Source organism: Octopus sinensis, linkage group LG1 (assembly GCF_006345805.1).
Source record: "Octopus sinensis linkage group LG1, ASM634580v1, whole genome shotgun sequence".
NCBI lineage: Eukaryota > Metazoa > Mollusca > Cephalopoda > Octopoda > Octopodidae > Octopus > Octopus sinensis.
In genome coordinates this window covers 11,185,502-11,206,093 of record NC_042997.1, presented here as the reverse complement: position 1 = coordinate 11,206,093, position 20,592 = coordinate 11,185,502, and the positions used below count along the sequence as shown (strand labels likewise).

General features: G+C 34.8%; 1 protein-coding gene across 1 annotated transcript in view; it reads right to left on the bottom strand.

Moving 5' to 3' along the window:
- Positions 1-3,972, bottom strand: part of LOC115212141 (elongation factor Tu) — a 28,721-nt gene extending 24,749 nt beyond the window's left edge. The window contains exon 1 of the mRNA XM_029780985.2: positions 3,823-3,972. Coding sequence (XP_029636845.1) covers positions 3,823-3,868 — 46 coding nt within the window. The 5' untranslated portion in view covers positions 3,869-3,972. The remainder of the gene's footprint in view (positions 1-3,822) is intronic.
- Between the last annotated feature and the right edge of the window lie 16,620 nt (positions 3,973-20,592).

The following is a 20,592-nucleotide window of genomic DNA, read 5'->3' as shown; positions in this document are numbered from 1 at the left end:
CAACCATGATATGATGTCAAGACAAGGATACACAAAACACACATAGACATGTATACTCTTTTACTTGTTTCAGCCATGGGGCTGTCGCCATGCTGGAGCACCGCCTTTAGTCCAGCAAATCGACCCCAAGACTTATTCTATCAATCTCTTTTGCTGAACAGCTAAGTTACGGAGATGTAAAAACACCAGCATCGGTTGTCAAGCAATGTTGGGGCGACAAACACAGACACACAAACACACATATATATATATATATATATATATATATATATATACATATATACGACGGGCTTCTTTCAGTTTCTGTCTACCAAATCCACTCACAAGGCTATAGTAGAAGACACTTGCCCAAGGTGCCATGCAGTGGGACTGAACCCGGAACCATGTGGTTGGTAAGCAAGCTACTTACCACACAGCTACTCCTATGCCTATGTATATATATAAGCTTCCAATTTTTGACTACCAAGTCCACTCACAAGGCTTTAGTTGGCACAAGGCTATAATAGAAGGTACACAGTAAGATTAAACCTGAGACTAAATGATTAGGAAGCAAGTGTTTTAAGCACACACCCTTGGAGTTATATTACAAATTTTGCCAACCCTTCCTGTACAGTAACTTTTAAACCCAGGAATTCTCTTGTTGACCATACCTCCAACTCATTTGCAAGTCTTTAACTTAAACATTCTTATCTCCTAGTCTAGGAGGGTTTAAAAACAGTAATGCATTAAGGCAGTGAAATGGCAGTCATTAAGCAGTGGATAGAATACTTTGCATTATTTATTTCCACTCTTTGCATTTTGAGTTCAAATCCCATTGAAATTAACTTTGCCTTTTTATCCTTTTGGAGTTTGATAAAAGTACCAACCCAAGGCAATGAATCTGAGGAACTGTGAGAATGTTGAACCAGCTGCATGGCAGTATTTGTTGTGAATTTTTGCAGTGGCCTACTTAGATCATAGACTTAATGTACCACCCAGTATAACACTAGCAACTTAGATGCCTTTAGCAGAGGACACTCTGTTGCAAGCATCCAGGCCAGTTTCAGGATACTTTCCACCCTCTCACCATTCTCTGAAACCCCGTAAGAGGATCATGTACACTGCTTCTCTTGACAAGATAAACAAATTTTCTTTTCTGATCAATATTTAAGATTTATGTAGATTAACCAAGCAATAAATTTATGTGATGGGCTATTTCAACAAAAGATATAAGTATTTTACTGAAGGAAAAAATCCTTTTGGAGTAAATAAGAAAAAGGTACACTAGCTATATATATATTTATATATAGGCGCAGGAGTGGCTGTGTGGTAAGTAGCTTGCTTACCAACCACATGGTTCCAGGTTCAGTCCCACTGCGTGGCATCTTGGGCAAGTGTCTTCTGCTAGGGCCTCGGGCCAACCAAAACCTTGTGAGTGGATTTGGTAGACGGAAACTGAAAGAAGCCCGTCGTATATATGTATGTATATATATATATATGTTTGTCCCCCTAGCATTGCTTGACAACCAATGCTGGTGTGTTTACGTTCCCGTCACTTAGCGGTTCAGCAAAAGAGACTGATAGAATATGTACTGGGCTTACAAAGAATAAGTCCTGGGGTCGATTTGCTCGACTAAAGGCGGTGCTCCAGCATGGCCAGTCAAATGACTGAAACAAGTAAAAGAGTATATGGCTTAGTGGTTAGGGTGTCAGCATCATGATCGTAAGATTGTGGTTTCGATTCCTGGGCCGGGCGACACATTGTATTCTTGAGCAAAACACATTATTTCATGTTGCTCCAGTCCACTCAGCTGGCAAAAATGAGTAACGCTGTGATGGACTGGCGTCCCATCCAGCTGGGGAACACATACACCATAGAAACCGGGCCCATGAGCCTGGCTAGGCTTTAACAGGGCACATTTATTTATATATATATATATATATATATATATACTTTATTTAAAAGCAGCAGAAATTCAACAAAACCTGTTACTTGGAGTTTCACGTTCCCGTTCGTCGGACTGTTTTGTTAAAATTTTAACAAAACTGTCCGACAAATGGGAACGTAAAGCTCCGAGTAACAGGTTTTGTTGAATTTCTGCTGCTTTTAAATAAAGCATATTACTCTACCCCTGGTATTTGAGTACTCTTTTTTCCACCTTGTTTCACATTTATGTGTTTACTCCAGTATATATATATATATATTTATATACATGTATAGACAATATGGCCTAAGATATTGTTTTGTTTTTATATTGGCACAAGGTCACTTATTTATAGGGTAAGGGATCAAGTTTCAGTATATAATACTTATATAATCGATTGGAAATCAAATTTGATCCTAATGGTATGTGAACTTACATACCATTAGCTGTGAGCTGGCAGAAACGTTAGCGCGCCGGGCGAAATGCGTAGCCGTATTTCATCTGTCGTTACGTTCCGAGTTCAAATTCCGCCGAGGTCGACTTTGCCTTTCATCCTTTCAGGGTCGATAAATTAAGTACCAGTTACGCACTGGGGTCGATGTAATCGACTTAATCCGTTTGTCGGTCCTTGTTTGTCCCCTCTGTGTTTAGCTCCTTGTGTGTAGTAAAGAAATATATATTTCAGAAAAAAAAAAAAAAAGGCGGCGAGCTGGCAGAAACGTTAGCACGCCGGGCGAAATGCGCATTTGTATTTCGACTGTCGCTACGTTCTGAGTTCAAATTCCGCCGAGGTCGACTTTGCCTTTCATCCTTTCGGGGTCGATTAAATAAGTACCAGTTGCGCACTGGGGTCGATATAATCGACTTAATCCGTTTGTCTGTCCTTGTTTGACCTCTCTCTGTTTAGCCCCTTGTGGGTAGTAAAGAAATAGGTATGTGAACTTAGAGGATGCAGCAACATATCACAAGGTATTTATATGGTACGCTAATGATAAACTATATCGTTCAGTAACGTGTATTTTTCGTTATATTTCCGTTCCGGTTTTTTATACTTTAATTTCCTATTTTTTTTAATTACTCAAAAACTACTGCGTAATTTTTATTAGTACGCTCTGCCTTTAATTTACTGCATACTAATTGAGTATTGTTACCGAAAACTGCGTTTTTGAATTTAACAGTCTAAATACTTCAGTTAATTTTCTATCAGTATTCCGGTAGCACTAGTTTGACTTCGTAAGGTAACAAGTAAAATCAAAACACGAAATAACTAATACCTCGATAAGAAATATGTGGGATTTTTTTTTATTTGTAAAAGCGACTAAAATGCATCAATTACCTCAAAGTTTAATTAAAAAGGAATAGTATAAGTAGAAGATAGAAATGATTAAAGTGTAATATATCAGTGATATTTTTAAGTGTATAAATGAATTCTTTTTCAGTGACATTTAATGACAAGTAACTAATATCTATCTATTTAGCTGGAACACTCTGTCACAATACCCCTGGGATGGAGAAAAAGTCGAAGGCTGTCCCACAGGCAACCTTCGCCTTTTTTTAATCGGGCCATGCGCAGGAAACTGAAATGAAAAAGTTAATAACTAAATCATTATATGTTTCATAATTTAAATATTAACTAAATGTATATATAAAGTCTGCAATTGTAAGGGGTCCTCCAACTAAATCCATACACTGTCGATGATTATTATTATTTCTTTATTATTAAAAGCAATGAATGTCCTGTATGAAGGTCAACCGGTGGGGAACAGGTAATAAAGAGGAGAAAAATACAGCACCGAATTAATAAGGAAATCTGATTATAACAGAGAACATCACATGTCTCACATAATTCAGGATAAAGAAAACAAAGTGATAATTTATTTTAGATTAGAAAATGTAGAAAAATAAATGAAAAAGTTACCAGCAGAAGTTAAGGCAGAACGAAGAACACGCACAGAAGCCGCCATTTTGCCAATCGCGTGGTGAGAGTAAGTTGTCTGCTACCGGTGTAAACTAGGAACTTAACGTCATCTATTTTCAGTCCGGTCCTGCTTGGACTTCCGGCTCAAGGTGGAGTTTTAAAAATAAATACTTAAATTTTTTTTACGATGCCACTATTGGAAAGATGGGATCTTTTCGGTTTGAACGGCAGTTTTTTTCTAGCGGTGTCATATGAAATTGTCACCCATAATTATGATCCTAGTATCGATCTATTGCATTTCAATCTATTTTAGGGTTAGAGGTGGGGAAGGGTATCTTTTTTTCTTCAGAAATGTAAATAAACCCAATCTGTTTCTTAAACGAGGGACATTTTCATACGGCACAGAATGTTGTTTACCTCAGTGGACGTCATTGATTGGTTGAAATTGCAGAAATTGAAGAAAAAAACAACAAATATCTTACAAACTATAGAATTTTCTCAATAAAGCCAAGAGAAAAAGATGTTTTATAAACATATTCTACCAGTATACGAAGTTTAAAATTTTTTAGTTACCTAGAAATTATGTTAAAACTGCCGGTCAAACCGAAAAGATCCGAAAGATGATAGAAGCATTCTTAAAGTTATACATACCTACATCCACGTGCGCACACACACATACATTCTATCTAACTCATTCCCTCCTCACCCGTCTCTGTTTCTGTCTGTCTGTCTCTCTCTCTCTCACACACACACACAATCTCAACTTAAAATAGAAGAGAACAGCGCAATTGCAACTTGTATTGAGAAACTGACAGAATATGCTCTTTTTCCATGAACCCTTGTTAAGTAGATCACCTTTTCAGCATTTTCTAGTCATTTTGATTTTAACATGAAATAAATATTTCGAAGAGTGATGTTTGCAAATGCAGAAGAATTAATGTTTTATTATTATTTATCTTCCATTACAATGGAAATAAAAATAAAAGCCACCAATAATAAAAAAAAAAAGACTATCAGGGGAGATAACATTCATAACATATTTAAGAGTTATCTACCTTGAAATCAACAGTTTTTTTAATTATTTTTATTACCGTTCAGTATCTGGTATATGTCTGTCGTGTGTGATTGGTAAAAAATCATAGCCCTTTGTAATTTAAATGTCAGCTGGAGATAACCGATGTAGATAGTAATGATATTTAGATGTTCTTTATGAATCTGTTTAAAGAGATAAAAGATCTCGTTGTTTAAGTGACTGAAGTTCATTTTGACGCTGTTAATTGTCTAGGTCCGAGTTGGCTTCGACAGAGCAAACCTATAATTATTAAAAGTTTTGAAACCATGAATTCATTTTTTTAACGTCAGATATTACACATCCCAGACAGCACAATCCAAAGCTATGCGCTTTTGTAGACGTTGTTTGAAGAAGATTTGTTGATTGAGTAACCATTTAAAGACACTCCCGTTGTCCCGATGGAAATATAGTTGTCAAGGGGGCATTTAATAACTTATTTCTGATTTGGTTTTCAATGAGGTTTTCATTTATATATATTAAAAAAAAAAAAAGAATTCTATATTGCATTCGAGTAAATATGTTGTTTAGTTCTAAGGTGGTGATAGAAATAGCGTTAACATTATCTCTTTAATATTTGAAATATTGAGACTTTTGGAAAGCTACCAAGGAAATAAAATTTTATATCCATGTGATGTACTGGGATAGCTAACAATTTGAATGGACGACTATTGCTCAGAGGAATTACTGTAAAAATAACCAATTTATGCTAGATGGTTGTTATAATTAGCATTGGAAGTTTAGTGAGATGGGTGGATTGAAAAAGTTTCTAGACGTTTTTTATTTGCTAGTTTAAACAGTATCAAAACTCTCGATGATTAGCCGAATATTCCAACCCAGTAGAAAGAAAAGAACTCGATTCTGAATTTGGTCAAGCACTGGTTTTCATCAGTGTGGATGTAAAGTACAGTTGGAGTATATTCTGACACCATGCACGACATCTCTGGCAAAGTGTACATAGCAGCAAAACCGAATCTAGAACATATTTGGCATTGGAATAAAACAGTAATACAAACATCGTTAAGAGAGTGAGAAGGCGGTGAGCTGGCAGAAACGTTAGCATGTTGGGCAAAATGCTTAGGGGTGTTACGTCTGCTGTTATATTCTGAGTTCAAATTTTGCCGAGGTCAACTTTGCCTTTCATCCTTTCAGGGTTGATAAATCAAGTACCAGTTATGCACTGGGGTCAATGTAATCGACTTTATCCGTTTGTCTGTCCTTGTTGTCCCCTCTATGTTTAGCCCCTTGTGGACAATAAAGAAATAAGAGAGTGAGAAAGGAGAAAGCAGAAATTTAAATAAAGCCAAGGTACAAACAACAGATGGTGCTATAGATAGCAAATTGACAGTCATTAGAGCCTTGCAATATTTGATCCGGTTTTCAGATCTGCGTTAAAAACTGCTGAGGTCAATTTTGCTTTACGTCCTTTCCAGATTGGGAAAAATAAAGTAACTGATTGTGAATTGGTGGATTAGTGGAATTGTTAGAGTGCCGGATGAAATGTTTTGTGGTATTTGTTCTGGTGCTTTGCATTTTGATTTCTTGTATGGTAGTTTTATTTCATCACTTGTTGCTCGGTTTAACACTATCATTTGGTTTTTGGGGGACAGCTTTTAGTAGGGGGTCATTCTATAGCAAACTGTTGAATGAAATCTCTGGATTGAGAATAATTTCCTTCCTTCCTTCTTTTCTTCCATCCTTCCTTCCTTCCTTCTTTCCTTCTACCATTCATGGAGGCCTGAAGAAAACATGAAGTGGAATGAGCGCTATCTTTTTCTCCTTCATTAAGGCGTTTGGCAATACGAATGCTCTTTCGAAATCCACTTGAAAGGTACAAGTGAGATTGTAAGAAGCACTCGTATTCTCAAACCATATTCTAATACCAAATCCTTGACCTTATAGCATGATCTAAATCTGATTCCCAACATGGTCCCTGGGGCCCACCGGTGCTCCCCAGAGAATTCGTAAAAAAATTGAAGCTATTAAAGATCTACACAATATTGTTCGATAATAAAGACACTGTTAGTTAATAATAATTTATATGAAGACAGAATAATAATAAGAAAATAAAATTCAATAATTATTCCTTAAGAATCAATCATATATAATCAATAATATATTACAATCAAGAATTTAAATTTTATAATTACAACAGTTTCATGATAAATTTGATATTTTTAATAGATCACTACACAATATCGTTTAATAATAAATTTGATAGATTTAATTTATCGAAATAAAGTATTTATTATTATTATTTTTTTAAAGATCATTTGTAACAATGTCTGAACCATCTGCTAAAAAGACAAAAACTGTGGAACTACAAAGATTTTATCATATTTGGTTTTGTATCTGTAAACTCAAAACCTATGTGTCTTGAATGCAATGCCATCATGACTAATCATTCCATGAAGAAAGTTAAGCTGGAACAGCACCAGAAATTAAGGCATCCATCATCTGTTGGTAAAGATAGGGAATATTTTGAGATTAAAAAGAAAATACAGCCAATCAAACTACCTGACTTTGTAAAGAAGATTAATACTGAAAAAACAAAGACACTCAAACCAAATTATTTGGTCTCTGAAATTATTGCCAAGGTTGCAGCACCTCAGATTTATGGTGAGAAACTTGTCAAGCCCGCCATGATAGCTTGTGCAATGAAGTTCTGAGAAAAGATGCTACATATACTCTGAGTACAATTCCACTTTCAAATAACACAATTACAAGAAGAATGGATGAAATGTTTAATTTTGTTGAGGAGAAGATTGTGGAAATTCTCCAAAAGACAAATTTTTCTATCCAGGTTGATGATAGCACAATTCATAACTAAGCTATCCTTCTGGTCTATGTCAGATTCATCCATGAAGATGATATAAGGGATGAGATGTTATTCATTAAAATTTTGTCTGAAACTACTAATGGAGAAGATATATTCAATGAAGTAATGCAGTATTTTAATGATAAAAGTACTCCATTGACTAATTTGATCAACATTGCATCAGATGGAGCTGCAGCCATGACTGGAAAAGTGAAAGGCTTTGTTTCTAGAATGAAATTGGTTGCTCCTCACATTTTTTATATACATTGCATTATCTACAGACAGCATTTGGTTGCTAAGAATATTGGAGGACACATTGAAGAAGCACGCAACACTGCCATACATGCAATTAACTTTGTCAAATCAAACTAATGAATAATAGATTTTTTACGCAATTCTGTGGAGATGAAGATTTTAAAACCCTATTTCTTCACACAGAAGTAAGATGATTGTCAAAAGGCCTGAAGCATTGAAAGAATTTGTGGGAACCATTAATCAACTTTCTCATGTTCAAGAGTCAGATGACTCATTACAACTCCAAGAAGCAAGCTGATATATCTTAGAAAATTTTGGAAAGACTTTCTGAGTTTAAATCAAAAATATTCTACTTGAGTGATATTTTTAAAACAGTGAATCTGCTTAACTTAGAGCTGCAAGGTAGAAAATCAGATTTGTTCACCTGTTCTCAGAAAATAAAAGGGTATATGGGGAAATTAAAATTTTGGAAAAAACTTCGAAAAAAAAAATATTGGCATCATTTCAAAATTTTAACATCACTGTTCCTACATTAGAATACATTGCTGCATGCATCGCCCATCTTGAAGGTCTTCATGTAGACTTTGAGAGAAGATACAATGATTTATTAAAGATGGATTATCCACTCTGGTTTGTAGACCTAGAAAATTATGAGCCAGGAGATGAAAATTTTGAGTTGGCTGAAATGTTGTTGGATTTGAAAGAGTATATGAAACTGAGAAGAAGAGTGAAAAAGAAGGTGTCTTTGCCTACATATCGATAAAGGAATCACACCCAAATATTTTTCGACATGTAGAAGCAAACATCATGGATAGTGGAATCTGCATTTTTAGCTGTTGGAGATATTTTAAGTAGAAAAAAAAAATGAATTAGATATCAACAGCAGAGGAACTATCAGACTAAGACTGAATGAGTTCATTAAAATTGATCATGATATCTTGTGTCAGAAACACAATTCATAACCAAGCTATTCTTCTGGTCTATGTCAGATTCATCCATGAAGATGATATAAGGGATGAGATGTTATTCATTAAAAGTTTGTCTGAAACTACTAATAGAGAAGATATAGTCAATGAAGTAATGCAGTATTTTAATGATAAAAGTACTCCATTGACTAATTTGATCAACATTGCATCAGATGGAGCTGCAGCCATGACTGGAAAAGTGAAAGGTTTTGTCACTAGCTGAATGGACTAAAAATGAATGACTTTATGAAAAATGATTTTGATACCTTGTGTTTATCTTTGTTTACTAAAATAAATTAAAATTTTATCTTTTGTTTGCTAAAATAAATTTTAAATTGTTAATAGACTATTTTGTCTTTTCATTAAGTATTTTAGTGTGAAAACAGAACAGCATAAAGTAAAAGAAGTGGTCCCCAGAAATTTTTTCAAGTAAAAAATGGTCCCTGGGCTGAAAAAGGTTGTGACCCACTAATCTAAATGACATGATAACAAAAAGTGAGTCACCATGGAAAGCAATTTAGAGTTGGCATAGAAAAAAAAAGGGCCTAAAATATGAAATGCTTTGGTAGACGAGCGAGGCACAAGGCAGACAGTGTGGAATGGTTTCAGTGAAGTCAGGCAATGTGAGTTTACAACTAGACTCATGATGTGCCACCTGGTTAAAGCTGAATTTGGAGAAGGTATCATAATTAACTGAGAACTACAGTAGAATTAAAAAAAAAAATCATAGGTGCAGGAGTGGCTATGTGGTAAGTAGCTTGTTTACCAACCACATGGTTCCGGGTTCAGTTCCACTGCATGGCACCTTGGGCAAATGTCTTCTACTATAGCCTCGGGCCGACCAAAGCCTTGTGAGTGGATTTGGTAGACGGAAACTGAAAGAAGCCCATCGTATATATGTATATATATATATATATGAGTGTGTGTGTGTCTGTGTTTGTCCCCCTAGCATTGCTTGACAACCGATGCTGGTGTGTTTATGTCCCCGTTACTTAGCGGTTCGGCAAAACAGACCGATAGAATAAGTACTGGGCTTACAGGGATTGAGTTGCTCGATTAAAGGCGGTGCTCCAGCATGGCAGCAGTCAAATGACTGAAACAAGTAAAAGAGTAAAAGAGTAAAGAGTATAGAAACAGCTCATATAATACTTGCTGATAGTGAGAAACCAATCAGTAAGCCCAGTGCTGACATCAGCTCAATTTAGCTATTCTTTATGGAAAGATAAATTTAAACGGTTCATGCCTTTCCTTCAGTGGTCAACTGTTAGTTGTTCAGAAAGAACCCAAGAACGCCAACCGTATGAACTGTATCTGCTGCAGAGAACTTATGAAAGTCATGGATACAACCGTTTCTTTTATACTGAACCATTAAAAAAAAAAACGACTTAAACAAATATAAAAGCATATAACATGGTTTAACGCCTATGTACAATAGGATATTTGGTTTAGAAATAATTAAAAATTCCTAGTTAGAAACATGGGTGTCTTCAAACACATACGATGCAAACATGTAAGACACATGAGATTTAAATGTGATGTGGTCTTTAGAGGGTATTCTAAAAATACCTTCTAAATATGTGATCGATATTACGTAAATTATAAACTTAATAATAACATATATTTGGCATTTAACTCTTATCTTTAAGATACATACATTCGCATACACATATTCACCTCTCTCACTGTCTCTTACTCTTAGGAGTGGCTGTGTGGTAAGTAGCCTGCTTACAAACCACATGGTTCCAGATTCAGTCCCACTGCATGGCACCTTGGGCAAGTGTCACCTACTATAGCCTCGGGCTATAGACTTGTGAGTGGATTTGGTAGACCTGAACAAGGCCCGTCGTATATATGTATATATATATATATATATATATATATATATATATAATATATAATATATATATATATATATATATATATATATATATATATATATATTATATATATATATTTATATATATATATATATATACATATATATGTGTGTGTGTGTGTGTGTGTGTTTGTTACCCCAACATCGCTTGACAACCGATGCTGGTATGTTTATGTCTCCGCAACTTAGCGGTTCGGCAAAAGAACCGATAGAGTAAGTACTAGGCTTACAAAGAATAAGTCCTGGGGTCGATTTGCTCGACTAAAGGCGGTGCTCCAGCATGGCCACAGTCAAATGACTGAAACAAGTAAAAGAGAAAAAATATCCTTGAATGAAACTGTAGATTAGATATATATGAGGCATAGAAATGTAATGTGTTTCGTGTATACCAGAAACAATGGTTTTCTAGTGGTGCAGAGCATGAGGATATCTGGATGTGTCGCAAGGAATATGTAGTTGTATGGCAAAAGTATCAAGCTGCACCGTAGAAAATATCTGGTTGCCCCCACGGATTTTTAAAAGTACAAATCAAGGCTTCAGAAAATCCATATTGATACTTGATACTTAAAAAACAATATTAAAAATGCTGGTATGGTTGATTAAACAAAATAAGCAACGTAGTTTGTTCTATTTTTTTTTTACATTTTTAGCTTTAACACAAACATGCGCGCACACACACACACACACACACACAGTATTCCAAACGAAGCACACAGCAATTTTTTTTAAAAATCCAATACATCCGAAGTTACAACATTCAGTTACATCGGTGTAGAACAGTATTAAATTAAATTAAATCAAATTAAATTACATTGTTCTTTGAACATGGAACTGATGTTTTTCTAAACTAAGTTCTTGATGGAGTTACACAGTTGACCAGCAATCAGACGAGAGCAACCTGTGAGTAGAACTTATATAAAGTTGACACTGCAGTGTTTTTTGTGCTTCAGCAGAACCCCAAATATTCTTCTATTGATAGTTGCACTCAAATTTAATAATTCTGAGTTGAACAACATTCCATTGCTGTAAGGCTTGTTTACAAATTATGATAATCAACTTATTTTCTCCAATTTTTAATTATGATAGTCATGGCTGCGAACAAACAGAAGAAGAAATTAGACAACATTAAACGTTCATCTGCTAAAATAACAGTCTTTTTTAAAAAAAGTCACTAAATTACTGACCACCAGTAGATCATATCTTAATATACTTAATGTATATTTAAGATTTAAGTTTGCAAATGAGAGACTAACAGAAAGTATGGGAAGCTAGCAATGCCAAAAACACAAATGTGGAAAGCTAGCAATGCCAAAATCACAAAGTATGGAAAGCTAGCAGTGCGAAAATCACAAAGTATGGAAAGCTAGCAGTGCCAAATCACAAAGAATGGAAAGCTAGCAATGCCAAAATCACAAAGTATGGAAAGCTAACAATGCCAAAATCACAAAGTATAGAAAGCTAGCAGTGCCAAAATCACAAGGTATGGAAAGCTAGCGATGCCAAAATCACAAAGTATGGAAAGCTAGCAGTGCCAAAATCACAAAGTATGGAAAGCTAGCAGTGCCAAAATCACAAAGTATGGAAAGCTAGCGGTGCCAAATTCACAAAGTATGGAAAGCTAGCAGTGCCAAAATCACAAATTATGGAAAGCTAGCAGTGCCAAAATAACAAAGTATGGAGAGCTAGCAGTGCCAAAATCACAAAGTATGGAGAGCTAGCAGTGCCAAAATCACAAAGTATGGAAAGCTAGCAATGCCAAAATCACAAAATATGGAAAGCTAGCATTACCAAAATCACCAACCATGGAAAGCTAGCAGTGCCAAAATCAGAAAATATGGAAAGCTAGCACTGCCAAATTCACAAAGTATGGAAAGCTAGCAATGCCAAAATCACAGAGAGTATGGAAAGCTAGCAATGCCAAAATCACAAAGTATGGAAACCTAGCAGTGCCAAACTCACAAAGTATGGAAAGCTAGCATTGCCAAAATCACAAAGTTAGAAAGCTAGCAGTGCCAAAATCACAAATTATGGAAAGCTAGCAGTGCGAAAATCACAAAGTATGGAAAGCTAGCAAAGCCACAAACACAAAGTATGGAAAGCTAGCAGTGCAAAAATCACGAAGTATGGAAGGCTAGCGGTGCAAAAATCACAAAGTATGGCAGGCCAGTGGTGCCAAAATCACAATGTATGGAAAGCCAGCGGTGCCAAAATCAGAAAGTATGGAAGGCTAGCGGTGCCAAAATCACAAAGTATGGAAGACCAGCGGTGCCAAAATCACGAAGTATGGAAGGCCAGCGGTGCTAATATCACAAAATATGGAAGGCCAGCGGTGCCAAACATAAAAAAGTATGGAACGCCAGCGGTGCCAAAATCACAAAGTATGGAAGGCAAGCGGAGCCAAAATTACAAGGTATGGGCAGCCATTTTTGGGTAAAATTTTTAGTGAAAATTTTCGGAAAATATTTGGTGAAAATTTTCGACAAATTATTGGGTAAAATTTTTGGCTAAAATTTTTGGTGAAAATTTTCGAAAAACCATATAAAGAAGATGCTCAGTATGCTGAAGTCTATAAACGTCGACATCGTCAAAGTTGTTAAGTGTAAAGCAGAACCAGGTGTATCGTGGATGGTGAGGCATCTTGACAGTAGTAGTAAGCCAGAATTCACTCTATATATACGCAGAAAGCAACAGGCATATAAATATCTATTTTTAGCAATAACATAAATCTATTTTTGGGTAAAATTTTCGGTGAACATTTTCGAAAAATTTTTGGTGAAAACTTTCGGTGAAAATTTTCTAAAACTTTTTGGTTAATACTTCCGGTAAAAATTTTCGAAAAACCATATAACGAATATGCTCCATATGCTGAAGTCTATAAACGCCAACATCCTTTTCGGTGAATATTTTCGGAAAATTTTTGGGAAAAATTTTTGGGTAAAATTTTCAGTGAAAATTTTCCAAAAATTTTTTGGTAAAATTTTCGGTGAAAATTCCAAAATCACAAAGTATGGAAGGCCAGCGGTGCGAAAATCACAAAGTATGGGAAGCCATTTTTATGTAAAACTTTCAGTGGAAATTTTCGGAAAATTTTTGGTGAAAATTTTCGACAAATTATTGGGTAAAATTTTCAGTGAAAATTTTCGAAAAGTTTTTGGGAAAATTCTTGGGTAAAATATTCGGTGAAAATTTTCGCAAAACCATATAGCGAATATGCTCCATATGCTGAAGTCTATCAACGTCGACATCGTCATAGTTGTTAAGTGTAAAGCAGAATCTGGTGTATTGTGGATGGTGAGGCATCTTGACAGTAGTCGTAAACCAGAATTCACTCTATATATACATAGAAAGCATCCACATAAAAATCTATTTTTAGCAATAACATAAATCTATTTTGGGTAAAATTTTCGGTTAACATTTTCGCAAAATTTTTGGGAAAAATTTTCATTGAAAACTTTTCAAAAATTTTTGGTTAAAATTTTCGGCAAAAATTTTCAAAAAATCTTTGGATAAAATTTTCGAAAAAAACATATAACGAATATGCTCCATATGATGAATTCTATAAACGTCGACATCATCATTGTTGTTAAGCATAAAGCAGAACCTGGTGTATCGTGGATGGTGAGACATCTTGACAGTAGTAGTAAGCCAGAATTCACTCTATATAAACACAAAAAGCAGCAGGCACATAAAAATCTAATTTTAGCAATAACAAATCTATTTTTGGGTAAAATTTTCGGTGAAAATGCCAAAATCACAAAGTATGGAAGGCTAGCTGAGCCAAAAGCACAAAGTATGTAAGGACAGCGGTGCCAAAATCACAAAGTATCGAAGACGTGCAGTACCAAAATCACAAAGTATGGAAAGCCAGCGGAGCTAAAATCACAAACTATGGAAGGCCAGCGGTGCCAAAATCACAAAGTATGGAAAGCCATTATGGGGTAAAATTTTCAATGAAAATTTTCGGACAATTTTTGGTGAAAATTTTCAACAAATTATTGGGTAAAATTTTCATTGAAATTTTTGAAAACCCAAATAACGAATTTGCTCCATATGCTGAAGTCTATAAACGTCGACATCGTCATAGTTGTTAAGTGTAAAGCAGTATCTGGTGTATCGTGGATGGTGAGGCATGTTGACAGTAATAGTAAACCAGAATTCACTCTATATATACAGAGAAAGCAGCCACATAAAAATCATTTTTTAGCAATAACATAAATCTATTCTTGGGTAAAAGTTTCGGTGAACATTTTCGAAAAATATTTGGGGAAAAGTTTCCTGTGAAATATTACGGAATATTTTTGGCGAAAATTTTCGAAAAATTTTCGAAAAATTTCTGGACTTTCGCAAAGTTTTTGGATAAAATTTTCTGTGATAATTTTCGTAAAAAGTTTTGAAGAAAATTTTCGGCAAAAATTTTCAAAAACTTTTGGGGGAAAAGTTTCGGTGAAAATTTTCGAAAAACCATATAACGAATATGCTCCATATGCTGAAGTCTATAAACGTCGACATCATCATAGTTGTTAAGTGTAAAGCAGAATCTGGTGTATCGGTGATGGTGAAACATCTTGACAGTAGTAGTAAAACAGAATTCATAAATACTCGGAAAGTAGCCACATAAAAATCTATATTTAGCAATAACATAAATCTATTTTTGGATAAAATTTTCGGTGAACATTTTCGAAAAATATTTGGGGAAAATTATCGGTGAAAATTTTGTGAAAATTTTTGGGTAAAATTTTCGTTGAAAATTTTCGAAAAATTTTTGGGGAAAATTTTCGGCAAAAACTTAAAAAAATTTTAGGGTAAAATCTTCCGTGAAAATTTTCGAAAAACCATATAACAAATAGGGTCCACATGCTGAAGTCTATAAACTTCGACATCGTCATAGTTGTTAAGTGTAAAGAAGAATCTGGTGTATCGTGGATGGTGAGGCACCTTGATCGTAGTAGTAATCCAGAATTCACTCTATATATACACAGAAAGTAGTAGCAGCAGCCACATAAAAGTTTAATTTTATCAATAACTTAAATCTATTTTTGGGGAAAATTTTCCGTGAAAATTTTTGAACAATTTTCGGTGAAAATTTACGAAAGACCATATAACGAATATGCTCCATATGCTGAAGTCTATAAACGTTTAAATCTACTTTTAGCAATGACATAAATCTATATTTGCGTAAAATTTTCGGTGAACATTTTCGAAAAATATTTGGGGAAAATTTTCGGTGAGAACTTTCGAAAAATTTTCATTGAAAATTTTCGAAAACTTTTTAGGTAAAATTTCCGGTGAAAATTTTCGAAAATTTTTTGCTGAAAATTTTCGAAAAACTTTTGGGTAAAATTCGTGGTGAAAATCTGGAAATTTTTTGGTAAAATTTTCGAAAAATTTTTTGATAAAAATTTGGGTTAAAATTTTCGAAAAACCATATAACGAATATGCTCCATATGTTGAAGTCTATGAACCTCTACATCGTCACAGTTGTTAAGTGTATAGAACAATCTGGTGTATCGTGGATGGTGAGGGATCTTGACACTAGTAGTAAACCAGAATTTACTCTATATATACACAGAAAGCAGCAGGCACATAAAAATCTATTTTTAGCATTGACATAAATCTATTTTTGGGTAAAATTTTCGAAAAATTTTTGGGCAAAATTTTCGGTGAAAATTTTCGAAAAATATTTGGTTAAAATTATCGGTGAAAATATTCGAAAAACCATATAACGAACATGCTCCATATGCTGAAGTCTATAAATGTCGACATCGTTTTCGGTGAAAATTTTCTAAAAATTACTGTCGGAAATGTTTTCAAAAGATTCGAAAAATTTTTTGGTAAAATTTTACGTTGAAAATGCCAAAATCAAAAAGTATGGAAGGCTAGTGGTGCCAAAATCACAAAGTATGGAAGGACAGCGGTGCCAAAATCACAAAGTATGGAAGGCCAGCGGTGCCAAAATCACAAAGTATGGAAGGCTAGTGGTGCCAAAATCACAAACTATGGAAGGCCAGCGGTGCCAAAATCACAAAGTATGAAAAGCCAGTGGGGCCAAAATCACAAAGTATGGAAGGCCAACGGTGCCAAAAGCACAAAGTATGGAAAGCCATTTTGGGGTAAAATTTTCTGTGAAAATTTTCGAACAATTTTTGGTGAAAATTTTCAACAAACTATTGGGTTAAATATTCGTTGAAAATTTCGGAAAAACTGTATAACGAACATGCTCCATATGCCGAAGTCTATAAACGTCGACATCTTCATATTTCTTAACTGCAAAGCAGAATCCGGTTTATCGTGGATGGTGATGCATCTTGACTGTAGCAGTAAACCAGAATTCACTCAATATATACACAGAAATCAGCCGAAACAGCCATATAAAAATCTATTTTTGGGTGAAATTTTCGGTGAATATTTTCGAATAATTTTTGGGGAAAATTTTCCGTGAAAATATTTCAAAAATTTCCGCGTAAAATTTTCGGTTAAAATTTTCGAAAAACCAGATAACGAATATGCTCCATATGCTGAAGTCTATAAACGTCGACATCGTTTTTGGTGAAAATTTTCGGAAAAAATTTGGGGAAATTTTTCGTGTAAAATTTGCTCCATATGCTGAAGTCTATAAACGTCGACATCGTCGTAGTTGTAAACCAGAATCTGGTGTATCGTGGATGGTGAGGCATGTTGACCGTAGTAGTAAACCAGAATTCACTCTATAAATACTCAGAAAGTAGCCACATAAAATCTCATTTTAGCTATAACAAATCTACTTTTGGGGAAAATATTCGGCAAAAATTTTCAAAAAAGTTTTGGGTAAAATTTTCCGTTAAAATTTTCGAAAAACCATGAACTTCGACATAGTCATAGTTGTTAAATGTAAAGCAGAATCTGGTGTATCGTGGATGGTGAGGCACCTTGACTGTAGTAGTAATCAAGAATTCACTCTATATATACACAGAAAGTAGTAGCAGCAGCCACATAAAAGTCTAATTTTATCAATAACTTAAATCTATTTTTGTGGAAAATTTTCCGTGAAAAATTTTTAAACAATTTTCGGTTGAAAATTTACGATAAACAATATAACGAATATGCTCCATATGCTGAAGTCTATAAACGTCTAAATCGTTATCGGTTAAAATTTTCGGAATAATTTGGGGAAATTTTTCGTGTAAGATTTTCGGAAAAGTTTTGGTGAAAATTTTCGAAAAATTTTTAAGCAAAATTTTAGGTGAAAATTTTCGATAAATTTTTGGGGAAAATTTTCGGCAAATATTTTCAAAATATCTTTGGGTAAAAATTTCGGTGAAAATTTTGGGAAAAACGTGACGAATATGCTCCATATGCTGATGTCTATAAACGTCGACATCGTCATAGTCGTTAAGTGTAAAGCAGAATCTTGTGTATCGTGGATGGTGAGGCATGTTGACAGTAGTAGTAAACCAGAATTCACTCTATATGTACATAGCAAGCAGCCACATAAAAATCTACTTTTAGCAATAACATAATTCTATATTTGCGTAAAATTTTCGGTGAACATTTTGGAGAAATATTTGGCGAAATTTGCGTTGAGAACTTTCGAAAAATTTTCATTGAAAATTTTCGAAAACTTTTTAGGTAAAATTTCCGGTGAAAATTTTTGAAAAATTTTTGGGTAAAATTTTAAGTCAAAATTTTCGAAAAATTTCGAGTAAAATTTTAGATGAAAATATTGGATCTATTTTTGGGGAAAATTTTGGAAAAAAATTTTCACTGAAAATTTTTGAAAAATTTTGAAAATGCCAAAATCACAAAGTATTGAAGGCCAGCGGTGCCAAAATCAAAAAGTATGGAAGGCCAGCGGTGCCTAAATCACAAAGTATGGAAGGACAGCGGTGCCAAAATCACAAAGTATGAAAAGCCAGTGGTGCCAAAATCACAAAGTATGGAAGGCCAGCGGTGACAAAATCACAAAGTATGTAAAGCCATTTTGGGGTAAAATTTTCAGTGAAAATTTTCGGACAATTTTTTGTGAAAATTTTCGAAAATCTTATGGGTAAAATTTGTGGTGAAAATTTTATATATACACCCTTGACGTAAAAGTATCTCTGCAAAATTTTATTCAAAAATAAAAATATATATTAAATTATACACGTCGTTGTCGTTTACAAAATTTGAAATTCCCCCCTCCCTTATCTTAGATCTATGCATGCCTTATTTTAGATCTATGAATGCAAATATTTGTATGTGAATCTGCTTTATACGGTATGTACAATTGTTTGTATTTATATTTCCCGTGTATTGTTTTCACAATGGAAAAAGAGCTAGTTTATGGTTTTAATCCAGTAATTGGAACCAATTCACAATTAACGTGAGGTCTTTTTAATATTCTTTCACTAGCCCGCTTTCAGCCGTGTGTATATTTATCTGGAGTTTTTAGTAATTTTTTGAAGGTCTCTTAATATATTATTAAGAAAGTTAGACACCAGCCAAAGTTATATCATATCCCAGTGTCTTAAAAATATGGACATATTGATTGTATATTCTAGTTGCACAATGTGTAAGTAAAAGAAGGGATGATTGCTGTTGAAACTTCTTAAATCATAAGCTTGACCACAGTTGAATTGACACTAAACAATAACAACGAATATATTTTCTGATGCAAAAATTGTTATCATATCAAAAGTTGTTTCCCTTTAATTTGTTCACCCACTCCTTCAAATTTTCTTTTTCTAATTTACACTGAAAGAAAAGATTGAAAAAAATATTAGCAGTATAAAAGATCAAAATTAGCAAAAACAAAAAATAACAACCCAAAACGAATTCACCAAGGAAACAAAGGAAAAGAATGGTAGGGGATTAAGCAATAAAAGATGGGGTGGGAGGAGGCAAATGGCATGTTCAGCTGTGCCTTGCTGACATAATTATAAAAACATTGCTACAGAGAATGGCCTCTGACACTCACTGCAACAGCCATCCCACTTTGCGGGTGCTCATTTTTTAGGTAGGCCACTGGGATCTTTATCTTTTGACCACTGTTCTCCTGATTCTTCAGAGGATATCAGCAGTTCAAAGTCCATGAACACCTGAGGTCTCAATGGTAACCAGCAGAAGTAGCTAGCAGCCAGTCAGGCTCATGTAATTAGGGATTCGCTTCTCTCTAATGGGAACAGGGTTATTCTGTCAGAGCACTTACCATCCCTGCAGTCAAGACCTACTGGCTCCAGTTGTGACGGGAAGCCAGTCACATCAAGGCCTCTTCTGATTATATTGTTCAAAGTGGTGTGTCAGCATTACTGGCCTGCACTATTGATGCAGGGTAATGGATGCAAAGGAACAAGGACAGCAATTTTCAGAGAAAGTGGTTAGAGTTAATAACATCGATGCTCAAACAGGTCAACTGATCCATTGATCCAAAGATAATGAATGCGGTTCTCTTGTTTATACAAGCCAATCAAATGTTTTTAAAAAGAGTACAATAGATAACATTTATTTATTTTGGAATAGTTATCATCATCATCATCATTTAACGCCTGCTTTCCATGCTAGCATGGGTTGGACGATTTTGACTGAGGGCTGGCAAACCAGATGGTTGTACCAGGCTTCAATCTTGATTTGGCAGAGTTTCTACAGCTGGATGCCCTTCCTAATGCCAACCACTCCGAGAGTGTAGTGGGTGGTCTTTACGTGCCACCGGCATGGGGGCCAGTTAGGCGGTACTGGCAACGACCTTGCTCGAATCCTTTTACACATGCCACCGGCACAGGTGCCAGGAATCAATATTATTTGTTTTTGTCATAATTGGAATCACATCTATCTA